The sequence below is a fragment of the Anneissia japonica genome, unplaced genomic scaffold, assembly GCF_011630105.1.
Source record: "Anneissia japonica isolate Jap-2015-1 unplaced genomic scaffold, ASM1163010v1 scaffold456_len727751_cov192, whole genome shotgun sequence".
In the NCBI taxonomy this organism is placed as follows: domain Eukaryota; kingdom Metazoa; phylum Echinodermata; class Crinoidea; order Comatulida; family Comatulidae; genus Anneissia; species Anneissia japonica.
Genome location: NW_022713155.1, coordinates 503,964 through 520,364, shown reverse-complemented (window position 1 = coordinate 520,364; position 16,401 = coordinate 503,964). Strand labels below are relative to the sequence as shown.

Genomic DNA, 16,401 nt, shown 5'->3' with positions numbered 1-16,401 from the left:
AGCAGTAGCCTTCAGACGATGACGTTTGTTTCTAAAGGGAAGCAGATTTTTGTTTAAGTTTTGAGGTATTTTTCTAGATTTTACTAATAGTACATCTTTAAATTCATAATCATTAAGACTTTTAAAATGGTACATACTTCTAGAAATGTGCTTCAGACTTATGCTCTTATGAATCAATATAATAAACCCCTTGAGCATCATTGAACCAATTCGAATTTAAAAAAAAAAAAAAAAACAAGATCAAGGATATGATAAGAACAGGTGTGATGAGTAAAAAATGGAAAAGATTACATGAATTTTAAACAGTATTCTGTGACAGATACAAAGATTCGAAATAGACGAGGCACAGGAAAGGATTTTTACATAATATGTTTATGTCACCTCTAAATGGAATATAATTTTCCGAATTTCAGTAGTGTAGCTGAGGCAGTAGCGGTGAGGAAGGTCTGAAACTGGTCTGTATTTCGTAACAATCATTGTCTCATTAAGTTTCTTCTGAGCATGAGTATAAACGAAATTGATTATTTCATTCTTTAGGATCTCAGTAGCCTGTAGCCCCCAGCCTTGCTGCACAGCGTTCTACATTCTCTTTCAGTAGTGGAGTTTCCTTATCCTACTTGAACTACTGTAGATATAGCATGCATATCTAGCAGCCTTTTGTTAATTTCCAAGACAGAGGCCACCAGAAACGTGATGATTTTATTACCAAGAATAATCAATATTGGTTCTAACGTAATAAGTGGATACAAACAATGAAATACGTTATAGTCTCAAGCGGCTAATAAACATTGAAATTAAATAACATTTTAATAAAAAGATTTTGACGTTTAAGCTATAATACGAGTGAGGTTTCGTTCTTGATTGATATATGCTTCTATATCTGTCCATTGGCTACGCGTACGCGTGCATAATAAAAGTTACAGGTCTGTATTACAGGAGTAGACAAAACATAATCGTGTGCGTAAATTATTTGCAACTGTGCCATCACAGATCAAAGACCTACACATACGTACATCATTTTCATTGTCTTGACGAGCCAGAAGACATGCGCACATCATTTATTGTCATTTCATCACGTACCAAAACATTATACACGTGTGTGTAGATCATTTCGGTTCGTGCCTTCACAACACAAATTATACGTGTGTACATCTATTCAATCCGTGACATAAACCACAACGTATGCACGTGGATACGTGTGTACATTATTTCGGTTCGTGACATCACATCACAAATCATACGTGTGTACACCTATTCAATCCGTGACATAACCAAAAGGTATGCACGTGGATACGTGTGTACATCATTTCGGTTCGTGCCTTCACAACACAAATAATACGTGCGTACATCCATTCCATCCGTGCCATAACCAAAATTTATGTACGTGGATTCGTGCGCTTTTTCATTTTTGACATTACTTAAAGCGAATCATAAGGTCATGCACCTTTTTAATCCGTGTCATTACGAAGCCAAAAATACAAACACATGTAGGCTTACCGGTACATCCTTTCCATGTTAATTATTTACTAAAACATGTTCATAGAGATAAATATGCCCATCAATTTAGAAGTCATTACTTTTAATTTTAAAGACCACGTACCGGGACTTTAAAGAAAAATATCATGCTGAAAATGAAAATGCTTTCTTGCGCCAAATTTACAAACGCGTAGTAGAAGCCTATTGTAATGCTTCATATTTTATTGTAAATGCTTTTTTATCATAATGCTTCCGGTATTTGGATACGAAGTTAACTGGGCTTTCATTATGAGTCATATTACAGTAGAGTCTCGTGTTAGTTTTCATTGGCTGCGTTCTGGCAGTATAATTAGCAGGAAATGACCAAAACAGGGTACAAGAAAATAGAGTGCAAAGCGTATGATACTGTCCTGATGATGATTTCTCACAATCACTGTATCGTGTATTATTTTAGTTACTTTTAGGGTGAAATAGTGGATACACGCTTTACCACATGCGAACCGTATTTTCATCACAGCTATCTGAACAATTATCTCCGTTGGAGGAAATTAAATGACGTGAAAGTAGCTTACTGATTCTATATGAAATATTGTATTAATGGAAATTAATAGAATGGAAATCGTCTATATATTTGTAGTTATCTGTTGTGCTTCCGCGGCAGCACAATCTGCTACTCTACAAACATCTTCAAACTCAGAAGAATCGTATGCAGGGCGCACCGTGACATTAACATGTGATGTTGAAAACGGTTTTGATGTCACTCGACATCAGATTTATTGGTCAAAATTGGATGGAGCAAAGGAGACGTATCTTAGCTCCGACAGGACTGTTTACACTTCAGTAGAAGCAAGTCTACAGCGTCGATTAAGCATCACGGGCGATATTAAGCAGGGATTCTTTAATCTTCGTATCCGAGAAACCAATGCTGAGGATGCGGGAATTTATATGTGTGTTTTGTTTGATAAGAAGGGTATAGACAAAGCTTCAATACGATTAGATTTGCGAATAATTCCAGTTTTTCCACCAGAACCAGGTTATCCTAAATGTGAAATTTCGCCACAGAAGCCGAAACTTAATGACAAAGTAACATTTACATGTACATCTAAAGGTAGCAATCCAAAGGTATCATTAAATTGGATGAGAGCTGATGATAGTATATCTCAAAATAATGTTGCAAATTCAGGAATCAATGGTGTTACTACAAAACACGTGATAACACAGGGAGACAACATGGTTCCTTTTACGTGTGTTGCAAGTGGAACCGCATTAATCACACCGATAAATTGTTCCGTAATTCCATTTGCGTTTCCAACAACGGTAAATATTTCTCCTTCACTTGGTAAACTCAGAATTGGTCAAGATGTTACTCTAACTTGTACTGCCGTAGCCATTCCTAGCCCCGAGAGATTCAAGTGGACGTATGGTAAAGGTAAACAACTTGTTAAGATTGCAAGAAGCACAGGCCGTCTGCAAGTTTTAAAAAATGGAAGAACATTAAAAATAAAAAATATTTCAAAGGATGATAACAATGTTCCTGTACGGTGCACCGTTCGGAATTCAATAGATATTAAAGGATCAAAAGAGATCACACTGAAAGTAGCACTTCCAAAACTTCCTCCAAAGGTCACTAGAGTTCCCGAGATAAATCCTCGGATACCAATACCGAAGCCTACCATGAGTCGTGGGACCAACAGGCCACGATTCATGTATCCTAATATTCCCATGAATGAAAGGGCACTCGAACCACACGTTACATCAACTTCCAACAATGTGCCTAAAAATAATGCACCTTCTGGCAATCCACCTCTATTCGACAAGCATCAACCTACAAATAATGGCAGGGCAGGACTTTTAACGGGTGGTCTAATTGGTATTGCCTGCCTTCTTGGAGCAATATTTCTCGTTGCGTTGATGTTGGTAAAGTTAAAAAGAGATGAAAAGAGTGGTTTAGTCATAAATACAAAGCAAGAACATAGTGTAACTTATACACCAGAGCGATATACATGTTTAGAGAATAGTACATCCTTTACCGAACGACTTTCTACTAATAATGAAGATACTGATCTTTCGCAAGCTGTGCAAGAGCGTCTTCATGCAGAACAATCTCTTCGAGACTCAATCGTAGCTTCACAAGCGAAAAAATACAAACGAAAACTTCCAAAACCCCTTCAAAACATATGTTTTCAGACAACAACTTTCAAAAATGATTTAGCAAGAACCAAGTCATCGTCAATATCTGAGTCGACATATCGTCGACCAAATCTAGTATTTAAGCGTTTCGCTCGCCCCGTAACTGTCGGTCCTCCTGCAATTAGCACGTCACTGAAAACTCATTCACTACCACCAAAGTGCAATTTAATAACAGAAAAACCTCCAATTTCAACTAAACCTAAAATAACAAGTACCAATGTAGAGGGACTTTTATACGCTGAATTAGACTTTACAAATGTTAAATCTAGTAAAAACATTATACCAAATAGCTGTGAAACAACGTATGCAGATATTACGACTTTCCTGAAGAAATAGTGACATTATATTTGGAATTACAAGACGGTGTTGTTTACATTTATAATTCAAATTGAACTACTTAATGATGTTTTATATGCAATAGGAGACAACAAATGTAAGCGGTACATCTATTGGTTATAGATGTCAAAGTGTTTGATCGTAATATGTTTGCTACGATTCAGGGCCAAAAATGTGTCCCCTTCATAGGGTATCTCTTTAACAGGGGTTTATGGAGGGGCTTTACTGTAATTGTCTTAAAGGATCAGGAACAAACACTACCTTTTGTAAATAGTGAATTTATCTTTGAAGATGAATTGATTCTCTGAATCATGTTTTAGTCACGCGTAAAGAAGGATAACCTGACATAATTATGTGCTGGATTTTATTTTCAACATAAATAATGTATAGGAAGCATTGCTTATTATTAAACCCAAGTATTTACACTAAACGTCATTATTCTGTTCGTAAACAGTACGAATATTTCTCAATGGACTCTTTCACTAAGCCCACCCTTTGGATGCTGTTGCTAAGGTGACAGAATAGAACTATGTAATCTTGTGTGTGTTTGTGGGACATGTGCGTATTCCTAACCATGGAATAACGTGTTTTGGTTGGTCAGTTGTTTAGTTTAATTGTATTGAACACGATAACCTATACGTTACTTCATCACTAGATTCCGGTAACCTCCTCATTGTTTTATTCAGGCAATAAAGCCCTAAATTTATCTAATTTACCAATTATGTATTTAACATTCACATTATTATAATATCCTGTTGAATATAACATACCGTTTGATATTGCCAAAGTGTTATAATTATGTATGTAGGCCTTAATATGTATGTGTTCAGTTGTCGTTGTTTGTCTCACTTATGGTACTATTAGCTATCCATAATGGTGTATATATTTTTAATTTGACGAAATGAATGTTTATTATGTTAATGTTCATGATTATGATCCTGCATAGCTCAGGTCTGCATGGTCTGATTTTTCTGCCTATGTGATCATGTGCTGCGTTTCTTGAAATACTGTTGGTATTTACAAATAAATGGGCTTAGTAATATTGCTAATATTTCATTATTGCTAAAACGTACAAGTATATTTTTCATTAAAAAAAACAATTATTTGATACGTGTTAGAGAAGGTACTAATGTCAGGTAAATCACCAAAGGAAACATTTTTAATCAAGACTTCCTCTGTGCGGCTCACAAGAGTCTGTCTAAAATTTAGGCTTTGCTTCGGCATGTCAAGTAGCGTGAGATAGTTTTATAGAATATATTACTGAAAAGTCCTTTTGGCCACTTAAGGGTACATGTATGTATATTTTTGGATTTAGTTTTGACATAAAGATATACTTTGGCAACATGTTTTTACAAATAAATTATTTGAACAAACAACTTTCAGAATTTGAATTACTTTATTACTTTTTGCTTGTTTATTATTATTTACTTTTTAAATTTATATCATTTTCCTAACGGTAATCTATTAGCTTTTAGTTTTAAATGAGAACAACAAGATTTTTTTTTTAAATTATCAAACGCATATAATACAGTTTATATTATTATTTTGAGTAGAAATTTAGCTGAAAGAGAGTTTAATATTTCTGCAGTGAAGAGTTCGTAAATCAACACTGTGTCTCCTGGGAAGTTGATAATGGACCTTTACGCTAAGACGCACCCCTTGGATATTGTTGCTGGTCCCCACAAAACGACATTTGTAAAAAACATGCGCACACGTGCGTTTCTGGGACAGCACGTGTGTTTGTAAGACTCTTGAATTCCTGTCTCTGTTTTGATTGGTCAGTTGTTGATTTTGATTGACACCTCCGGAAAGATTTATTTATTAGAGGTTTTTACGTAAGCAATGCAATGTTTCAATTAATATCTGATGATTTTAAAGATAATATCACAAAAAGTGGCTATATCTTCAATATCATAAAAGAATCAAATATGTGTATTAACGCCGTATATATATGCCAATATAATAAATTCACTTTCAAATTTGTGTACATAACAAAAAGATATTTACGTTTTATTTATTATGGCTGGCCTATAAATGTACGATTGTATTCAAGATAATTTGTAAATATATATATAGAATATGAGATTCGTTAGTAATGAGTACATTCTCTGTTTGTAAGCTATATTAAAAGTATTGACTCGTTTATCGTCTTATGCACCTAGATTAAAATAAACACCTCATACTTTAATCAACAAAATATTGTTCTTCTACATTTGGTAGACATATTCGTAATTCAATTCGCTGTTGCTTCCTAAGCTTTTAGTCATCGTTGAGAAGAATTTTAATTTCATTGAAAATCTTGTTTTTTAAATTCAAGTACATTTATTAATTGATTAAAAAGGATCAACTTTATGATGTGATCTCATTCATATTAAGCAAAATCAGATTTTGTTTTTAGTACAGTACGTTTTTGTATAAGTATAATATTTATAAGTGAACAGATTATCGTGTGCGCAGATGACTACGTGACGTCATTACGTTCTAGATTTTATCGTCGTCCCGCAACCGAAAGCTTCTAAATGTGGATACGTCCACGCACAACTTACAAATAACCGATGCATAGGCCTACAGATATACAGTAGATATATTATTTCAATTAAATTAACTTCAAGTGGACATTTTTTCATAATGTAATTGTTGTTCACTGCATCGTGTTAGCTTTAATCACCTCGATAAAGCTGTTGGTTATAGTTTACACGATATGTTGTTCAACAGCTTCTCTCGATGCATTCGTGAGTCAACTTCCTTGGAAATAGTCAAAATTTGATTAACTCATCTTTTCAAATTCATTGAAAACATTTTTTTTTTGCAATTTTTGTATCCTGACCATTAATATTATATATAATGTTATTATTATTATTATTATTATTATTATTATTATTATTATTATTATTATTATTATTATTATTATTATTATTTTGTCATCATAACTATTCACTTCAATAACATTAGGCTTGTATTATTATTATTATCATTATATTTCTTATATTTCTTTTTCTCTTTCGACCCATCAGTCATTTATTAAAATATTGTACAATTACAATACAATGTTGTCATGTACCGGTACTATTTTCCTCATTATTCATAAATCACGACATCGATTCTACCATCATTACTAGGTTCTAGGTTACATATCAACATTCTATCAACATCAACAACTTTTTCATTTCTTTTAATTCATTTTACTTGTCTTTTTGCCCATCCATCATATTTCTAAAAAACTCATTAACACACCATTCCATGATTCAGGTTCAGTAATAGTAAAATTCAATAGTTTTCGAAATTACTGAATTCTATATCAATTTCTTTATTATTTGTATTGTTATGTTTATCATTGCTTATTTATTGACGATCACAATTCCTTCATACTATCGATTACATAGTACACGCGGATTGAACTTCAGTAAAACCTCTATCAAACTAATTTAATATTTCCGGAATGTTCAAAATCGTTTAAAAACAAAAGAAACAACCGTGGTATCTCATTATTCTATAAATATTTAATAAAAGCCTTGGAACTAGCGGATCGCGATACCCATGAGATAGGCCAACACATTACATTTTGTGTTGAAGATTAGTGTATTAGACATAACGGTTAGTGATGCTTATATATCACAAGTTCAATACCCTTGCATAAATGTAGGGCACGAAAAATCAGAGCACAAATCCAGAACCATGTACTGTATAATGTTTCCAGCTTATCGTATCTCAACAGGAATCATTAGAGATTTAAAAGTGAGGAGTTTTTCATTTATCTGAATTATTTGTAAAAATGATTCCTAAACTTAGTCTTATCATGGAGGTATTATAGTATCTCACTAATACTACCATGGTCTTATCATACGTAAATATTGGTTTCCATAAAATAGGACACTGCTTCTACAGTGTTTTCACTGCAATTCCACTGACGCGATTATACAGGCTCCCATGCTCTACCGACCAATCAGCGTTGTCAAAGGCGTGTAGCAATTTTATGAAAACAGGCTTCATGTAATGTCGTACCCGTACGTATAGGTACCGATATAGATTTTTGCTAGCAGACATGCAGGCGCTAAACGCACACTTATATGTATACGGAAAGCTTGAGGCTTCTACAGTTAAAATTTGAGTGGGGCTTTAGCGAGGTGGTTACAACCTACTTTTCAGTATTATAAATACTTCATTTATCGTCATAGAATTGGCCTTTATATAGGGATTTTAATATATTTTATTATTAGTTTCTATTATTTGACAAATAAATTTAAATATTAATTACCTTTTAAATGATAATGAATTAAATATATTATTCGCTTCACTATATTACCTCTCATTGAATTAATTACTGATGTAACACATACTCAGCTTCTTGCAGAACCCCCATGCGGTTGTACTGTAAGTGTATTTGTGAACACACCTTCTAACCTACCAAGTGCCCACTTAATACTTATAGGGCCTAACTGAGTGAACTTCCATAAGTGTTTTATCTAATGACACGTCAAGAGACTGCTTCAGATTTGAACCCTCTATCTTTTGATTAGTACTGGTGCCCAGACTCTGTGCCACATGTTTACACATCACGAATATTAAGGAATATTACCCTGTTTGCAGTAACTTTTTGACAGAATGTCTTCCTGTTTTCCCATTGGTACTCAGGCCTAGTCATCAGACTATTAGATTTAAGCTAGATTTACACTAGACACGATAACGACACGACAACAACATATCATCGCGTAGTTTGTATTCTTCACCACTGTGCGCATCTGTATCGTGTCGTTGTCGTGTCGTTTTAGAGTAACTTTGTGGTCGTTCAGGGAATTGGTAAGCCTGTGAAAGTCCTAAACACTTCATGAAGCTCTGTTTAACTATCTAAATCTGCAATTAAAGTTAATGGTTAATATATGATATCTTAATAACTTCCTATTAAAGTCTCGCCTGTCTGCTTCATTGTATTTTTTTTTTATTACTTCTTCATTCTTGATTAAGAATTAGTTGGCCTACGTTAATTTAATCGCAATCAATAATACGCCTACTGATTGAAGGAAAAGTTTATAAAAAAAAAACACAGTGTTATTTAGAAGTTAGAGAAACGTTTTCATGGTTTATTAATTACCTTCATCGTTCGAAATTTCTTAATTTATTTGCTATTGGATACTTGCTGGTATGTTGCATTGTAACTTAAACATTTTTTTTACTTAGCATCTATTGCTTTTTTTTAAAGTTTTGTTCTAGGCCTAAATTTATGCGAAATTTACTGGCGTACCAGCGAGGGGAGATTTGGAAATCTTTTCATGGCTTGTTATTGAATGACAAAATACATATTATATTATGATTATTTGATAACATTTCGTTATGTTTAATAACAGGGAGATTCCTGTTGGGGAGGGAGACTCGTATTTGGCTCCAGTTTCAAACACGAGTTTTTGCTGTTCCTTTAAATGCTTGGGGTTATTATATAAGAATACATCTTCAAATAAAAAATAATATTCGACGTCCCTTCGTCCCGACTGGGGTATCATGATAGCACCAGGATGGTTGGCCAGTAGTTGCTTTTTATGCTCGCAAATGGTTTTTCTGCAGAGGTAGGCAAAATTTGCTAAGCTTACTATTATAGGAAATTGAAAATCACTAATCGTGATTAATTTCTCCTGGACTTCTCCGTCCACTGTAGACGTCGATAATGTGGGGGGTCCTCTGGTACCAAGTCATCAGTTACTAACTGTAAACGTAATTATTGGTTCCACTCGGGATATATTTAAAAATAAAATCATTCCAGAAGAACAGAACCATTGAGTGTTTTATTCCAGAATCGTCGGCTCCTGAATCAAAGCTTGGGACCTTCCTCAACTGCTTCTTTCAGCTAAGAGTTTCGCTCAGTAGATATAATAATTATGGAATTTCAATTAAATTGTCTACCCCAACATAAAATCCACTGATTTTTTGTTTTTTTTTCAGAGCCACTGTATTCATACCGGAGACCTTAGTGGTCCCCTAGTCCTCAGCATTGGGCTCGGATTAGCCCCTAATTAGTTAACCAAACCGTTTACAAAAAGCTAGATCCACTTGGTTAACATGTCTTAGTTTTAGCTAATATCAATATTTCGAAGATGTTTAAAGGCAGTAGAGTTTAGAAAGGATAATGAGTAATGATCTGCATTTTCTGATTCTGGAATGACCCGAACTTTTCTATCAATAACTCACCATACCCCTGATTCATTCAGTTGGAAAGTCCACCTGTTTAACCCAATCTAGACGCTCTTCTTTATCCATAATCCTTCTAATTTGTTCGTTTTTTTAGTTTATTTCTATAATGTCTTCTCGTAGACATAGTGTTTATTAAATTATTTGATTTGCATGACTATAATGCCTATAGGTAAGAAGCCTGTGTCATTAATTGTTTATTTTTTGGTACACTATACAAATTTAGTATTATTATAATCATTTATAGGAACTACTATTAAGTATTGTAATAAATGTATTATGCTTCGGTATCGGTTTCAATTTGATTATTTAATCTGGCTTGTTTTTATGCAGAGTAAGGGGGCGTCCATAATACCTTGTAGGCCTAATTCTATTTTTATTGCCAAAAACAATCACAATTTAAGAAAACATCAACTGACTCGAGGGCGTGGACAGGAACAAAGTGGTGAACTTGATCTTTGATATAACGTACAAGTTCCACACCCACAAAGTGACACAATATAAGTCTGTTATTAATTAAGGTGCTTCATTTATTTATTGTCAATTACAGTTATGTCTAATTGAAGTTATTTCAACAGCAAACATTTGTTTTTGGCACACGACTGTACACTGTCATTTATAAATCTCTCCTAACAAGCCCAGAAGCCTCTAAATTTCAAATTAAAAATCCGTCCTGTTTAACACAAGGACTTTCTCATTCCCAATTTATACCTGATTCTTTCGGATTTTTCAAGTTCTCACCGTTTAGTCTTTTACTTATTTTTACTTCCGTTTTCATTAGGCATATGTTATTTTATTTCATCATAAATCCGTGACTAAATATTGTCTCATAATGCGATTTATTGTAGTTACACTTGTTAATGTGTATGTGTGTTTGAGAGATATACGATAATCTGTACGAATTGTATTTAGGTAATATTAATAGCCAAGGGACTATGTTTTGTGTGATTCATATTCCAGCAGCGTTCGACTCATTTTCTGGTGTCTTGGTGTGATCGATCCACTGTCTCTGGTAATAGGCCGCTAAGCCACAAATTAAGGTTCATATGTTTATATATAGTTCTATACATAATACTGTACGATGTACAGATTCGATAACAATACCAAACATTTTTACGTAATCAGGGCTTTGTGTTATAAGGAAACATAGGTCTGATAGATACATAGATAGATATGATATATAAGGTCAAAGTTTGCTGTGTTGCCTTAAGCTCTGCCCAGACTATCAAACTCTATTTGACAAAAACATGTGACATGCTTTAATATGGTCATGATGACATCACATCATGACTATACGTATAGGCACATTATGACTATATATGGGTATACAACAGTTTTTGTCTAAGAAAATTTGATAGTGTGGACAGACCTTAAACAGAACGAAATCTGTTCAACGGTGGATTGGGGGTGACAAGCCACCGCGCGACCCCAGTATGGTATAGCCACTGCCCAGTCTCCTGTCCATAGGCCGGATTAGGCCTACAGCGATTTCTCTATGAGATTGTACCGATTTAGCAGAATCATAGTAGGCCTACTTTCTTGTAATTTTGTGATATTGAGAGTGCCCAGACGAATGAAGAAAACGGTACCTCTACAAAATCGTTTTACCAAGCAATTGTTATAGTAATAGACAATATTCATTAGGCCTAAGGCCTATAGTTTTAAATTATTTATGTGTAATTTGCTAGTTTATTAATAGTTTTCATGTTACAACATTTAAGCATTTTCTCTTTTATTGTTGGCCATAGTCCTACTCTGTTTATATCTATATAGTTGTTTTATGTGTGTATCGTTAACTTTTCAATATCAGAATACCAGTCACCGAGTCAGTTTGTGACGTGTTTCCGCGATAGGCCCCTACTCATGTAGAATTTCCATTGCCAGTTTCCAAAATGTTGAAAATATATTGCTTTCTTTAGTTTGTATACAGTAATTTGGAGACGGAGCGTTTATTCAAGGAATATTAAAATCCTAGGGATGTGTATTCGAGGGGCATTTTATTAAAATTGACGTTTTGGAAGGAGTGTTTATTCGCGGAGGGTCCGGGGTTTTATTAGAATGAATATTCGGTGCTGTAGAAAGGATGTTAATAGATGTTAGCTTATTATGAGACACGGCTAATTTTGTCGATAATATGTGGTTTAACATGCTATTGCAATTCAAGTTGTGTAGAACTTATTTCCCTCAAACATTAATGAAATTGAGATGTAACTGATGGCAATAAAGGGAGAGTAAACTCGGGTACTTGTAGACAAATCCTATAGTATGCATTTTAATAAATAACGTATGTCGGTAAGTGACGATTGAAGTAGAATACTGAATAGAAAATATCAGTGGGCCCCATAAAAGAAGATTGTCAAATTAATATATTATTTAAGTGAATACAAAGGAATTGCATTGTTTGGTACAAAGCTGGGTGTCTTGGGTGTTTTGTGTAGTGATTATTTATAATGTGTTTATGATTTACCCTAATATCGGGTTTACCGGTTCCAGTCAGCAACTACCTAAGGGAAATTAAACAATTGCAATTTTGTTCCTGTGCGTATTGTAGCAAAGTTATGATGTTGTTTTGAGGACTCGGTAATTTTTGTTCTTGGACGTAGGATGATTTGTGGGATGGGACATATGACAGTAAATAATACTAGAGAAACTATGTTGAGAGTGAAACATTATTGTAGAGTGGATACATCTACTAATAAACGGTTTGTGTAAATTTAGTAATTAAAGATGCAACGAGGTCGGGTTTCCTAAAGTGGTGGATATACCGTGCACAGCATACAGATCACAAACTGCTGAATGGTATTCTAAAGGGGTTCGATGGGTTTGAAAAACTGCCCTTTTTCTCATTTTCTTCGACAAAATGATGTGCGAGAAGCCGAGGTTGCGGTTAGAGACGCGATGTTATCTACATGGATATTCTATTTCAAGAACGTAGTTATGTCGACTCATCAAGAGTTAAAATAACAACAATAATTGGACTCGAACCCTAGAATTTTGCAAACACGGCAAACGCCCTTAAATAGAAAAACTACTTTCATACTATCATATTATTTATTTTTAACCATATTTATAGAGGGTGACCTTTCCAACGTTTCGTAGAAGTTCTGATTTTCAGGGGCCCTCTTTAGGTAAATGAATTAATATGATACTTTATTACTTTTATCAGCGAAGTCTCTTTACGGGGCTTAGTGAGTGGAGTCGTTTTTAGTCGTGACACAGGAATTGAACCCTGTATCCTGCGATTATAAGGCAAGCATCTTAACTACAAGCTATTCAAATCCACGCCATCATGATGCATAAAATGTTTACCGTCCCTCCTTGTTGCAAAACAGTGCACCGTACTTGTTTGTTACAAGGTTACTGCGCCTGACACGTATTTCTATTGTTTACCTATTACAGTTGTCACGATGTATTTACTTTGACCATGGATGTATAATTATATTATACTGCACCCCTATGCTCGGAATATTACAACGTTTTCTAGCCCTTCTGTAGGCCTACTGATGTTATAATGTAACGTTGATTTCTTGTATGCCAATTATATTTATGTGAACATATTAGCCTAAAACACATATAAAATGGCGAGTAAACAAGAAAATTAAGAGAAAATATATAGCTTAAAAGTATTATCCTTTATCAACAAAGAAATTCAAATTAAGCCCTGGGGGTCCCACAGCGCTACAGTGCAGCGCCCACCATTTTCAATATACAGGGAAATAATCCCATACGGTGTTAGAATAGTAATACATTTTTAAAAGGAATGTGATAATATTCCAATTAACATCTACTTAATACTTCTTATAGTATTAAGCTCAATGTATGCAAACGCTACAAAATAGCCCAAAATGTACTTGTCCTATCACTATCCAACCAGGTGGCTTACCTAAACACGTATGTCCACCCTTCATAAACAGGATGATCTCACTTAATTCAAGTTGTCGTTCTAGTCTATCAAGTATGGACATTTTAGAACGTGTTGATAAAAACGTCAATCAATATGACAGAACTACTTCTGTGGAAATCCAATTTGCAGTTTCTTCGGTGCATTTAAATGTACATCCTTTTTAAATCATGCGGTAAATTTAAATTATCTGTTTTGGTGAGCAAGATGCTTCTAGTCGGTCGTTAATTTATGTTGATGATCCTAATAAACTTATATTGCGGATATTTTGTAATACGCTGCCTTCTATATTTAAGCAATACACACCCTTCTTGAAGTCATTGTTGATCCCAATGGATTTCTATTACGAATTTCTGATTGAGAATTCATTCCGTGATAAGTAAAAAGGTCGTATTTACATTGTGATTGCAGCAAACAGCAGCACGTGCTGTCTATACACCTAATAACTTTCATAATAAAAAAAATTCTAATGCTGAAGACCTTATGAATGTACTGTCTAGGCAAACTCCTAACCAACATTTTTACTTATCTTTTTCTAGGTACACATTTAGCAATGTACTTCCTTCAAATGGACTATGTGATTATAAAGGATTTAAACTCTCAGCACAATGACTGATAATAGACTTCTCCAAATAGAATTAATAATGTTTTATAAGCAATCTTTTAACAATTTAGTGACATCAAATATATAAAATAGTTTCCTCTTTTGGCATGTTTTTGAATTAAAATATACATAGAAAAGCATTTTTCGTATTGAATTTTTTATGTTCCTTTTGTACTTAATGTTTTTGTATATTTTTCTTTTGGATGATTAATGTAGGCCTATACATAATATTCAACATGTTTTCTCTTTCTCTTGATGTATTGAAAAGAGATATAGGATATATAAATGAGTTCTTGTTAACCTTTGCAAAATTAGTAAGGCAAAAAAGTCGAAATATCAAAGCCCAAATGCAAAGGCGAACTGGGTCAAGATACTGGACAGTGTCAAGAATGATTATACATTGCTTGAGATAGAAAATAGAGGACTGTATGCATTATATTTACGATTCATTGGCATTGACAGTTGGGTCAGCTATATTATGTTTATTCTGTTTTACTACAGTTGAAGAAGTATGGATGAACCAAGGTGGTGACAAAAAAAAAACTTTTAATTTATAATTTCAAACAACGGTGTTATGGCAGTGGCGAGAAAAACTGTTTTACAAGTGTAAACATTTCCAACTAAAACAGTTGCTACAGTCAAAGGTAGGCTACATTTGACGTTAAATTATACACAAACCATATTACATATATCATATAAGTTATATAGTCCTATATATATATATATATATATATATATATATATATATATATATATCAAACGTGACCATTAATATGTATATTACATATGTAAATTAAATAATTATAAAATGTATTCTTAATAATGTACTTGGCATTTTTCTCTAGGTATAATACAGTATATGAGGATTTTAATTCAAAAATAAAAAGGTGACTGATTAATAGACCTTTCCGAAATATCAATCAAACTTTAGAAATGACCAATCAGAACAGGACCAAGAATACACACGTGTCCTACAAACCCACATGTAGTCCTACAAAAACACGTGTTTCCTACAAACGCACGTGCTGTCCTACAAACGCACGTGTCTCAGTATGTCTCACGCTCGATTTTGTGGGACCTTAGCAACAATATCCAAGAGGCGGGGCTTGGGAAAAAGGTCCATTGATTGACGGGTTGGTTGATTCATTGATTAGACGATTGCCTGACTGATTGAATGAGTGAATGCTACATCATAAGGAGCGAGACACTTAAACTCGAACACAAATTCAAACCCATAATCTTGGGATTCAAAAGCACCGTTTGGTAATGCTGATAAATACGTAGCATGTTTCATCGCAAAACCTCCTGATCTTTTATAGGGAATTGGAACTATACTCCATATTTCAATACCCCTTATATTCACCTAACACCCCTAACAGCCGTAGAGGTGAATCACAAATCTTGTTGATGCATTTTCATTTTTCAAACAGTTGTAGCCAGTTCAAAGTTTACTTGGCTCTGGCCTGATTAACATTGTTTTTATGGGGTATATTTAGGGAATTCCGAATGAGTGGAGATTTGGTTATATCCTGTAAGCACTATAACAGTCAAAGGCGATCAACTTATAAATGTACAATCACAATTCTGGTTACAATGAAACGGAGAAGATGGCAATGTTTATGCTGTTGATGAGATTTATAGTTCCAATGATAATATATATATATATATATATATATATATATATATATATATATATATATATATATATATATATATC

The 16,401-nt window shown here is 33.9% G+C and overlaps 1 protein-coding gene across 1 annotated transcript; it reads left to right on the top strand.

Annotated features, from left to right (window-relative positions):
* The first annotated feature begins 1,838 nt into the window (after nt 1-1,838).
* On the top strand, nt 1,839-5,378 carry LOC117108252. Its single transcript, XM_033250224.1, has one exon. The coding sequence runs from the start codon at nt 2,074-2,076 to the stop codon at nt 4,000-4,002; it is 1,929 nt and encodes a 642-aa protein (XP_033106115.1). The 5' UTR covers nt 1,839-2,073; the 3' UTR covers nt 4,003-5,378.
* The last annotated feature ends 11,023 nt before the right edge of the window (nt 5,379-16,401 follow it).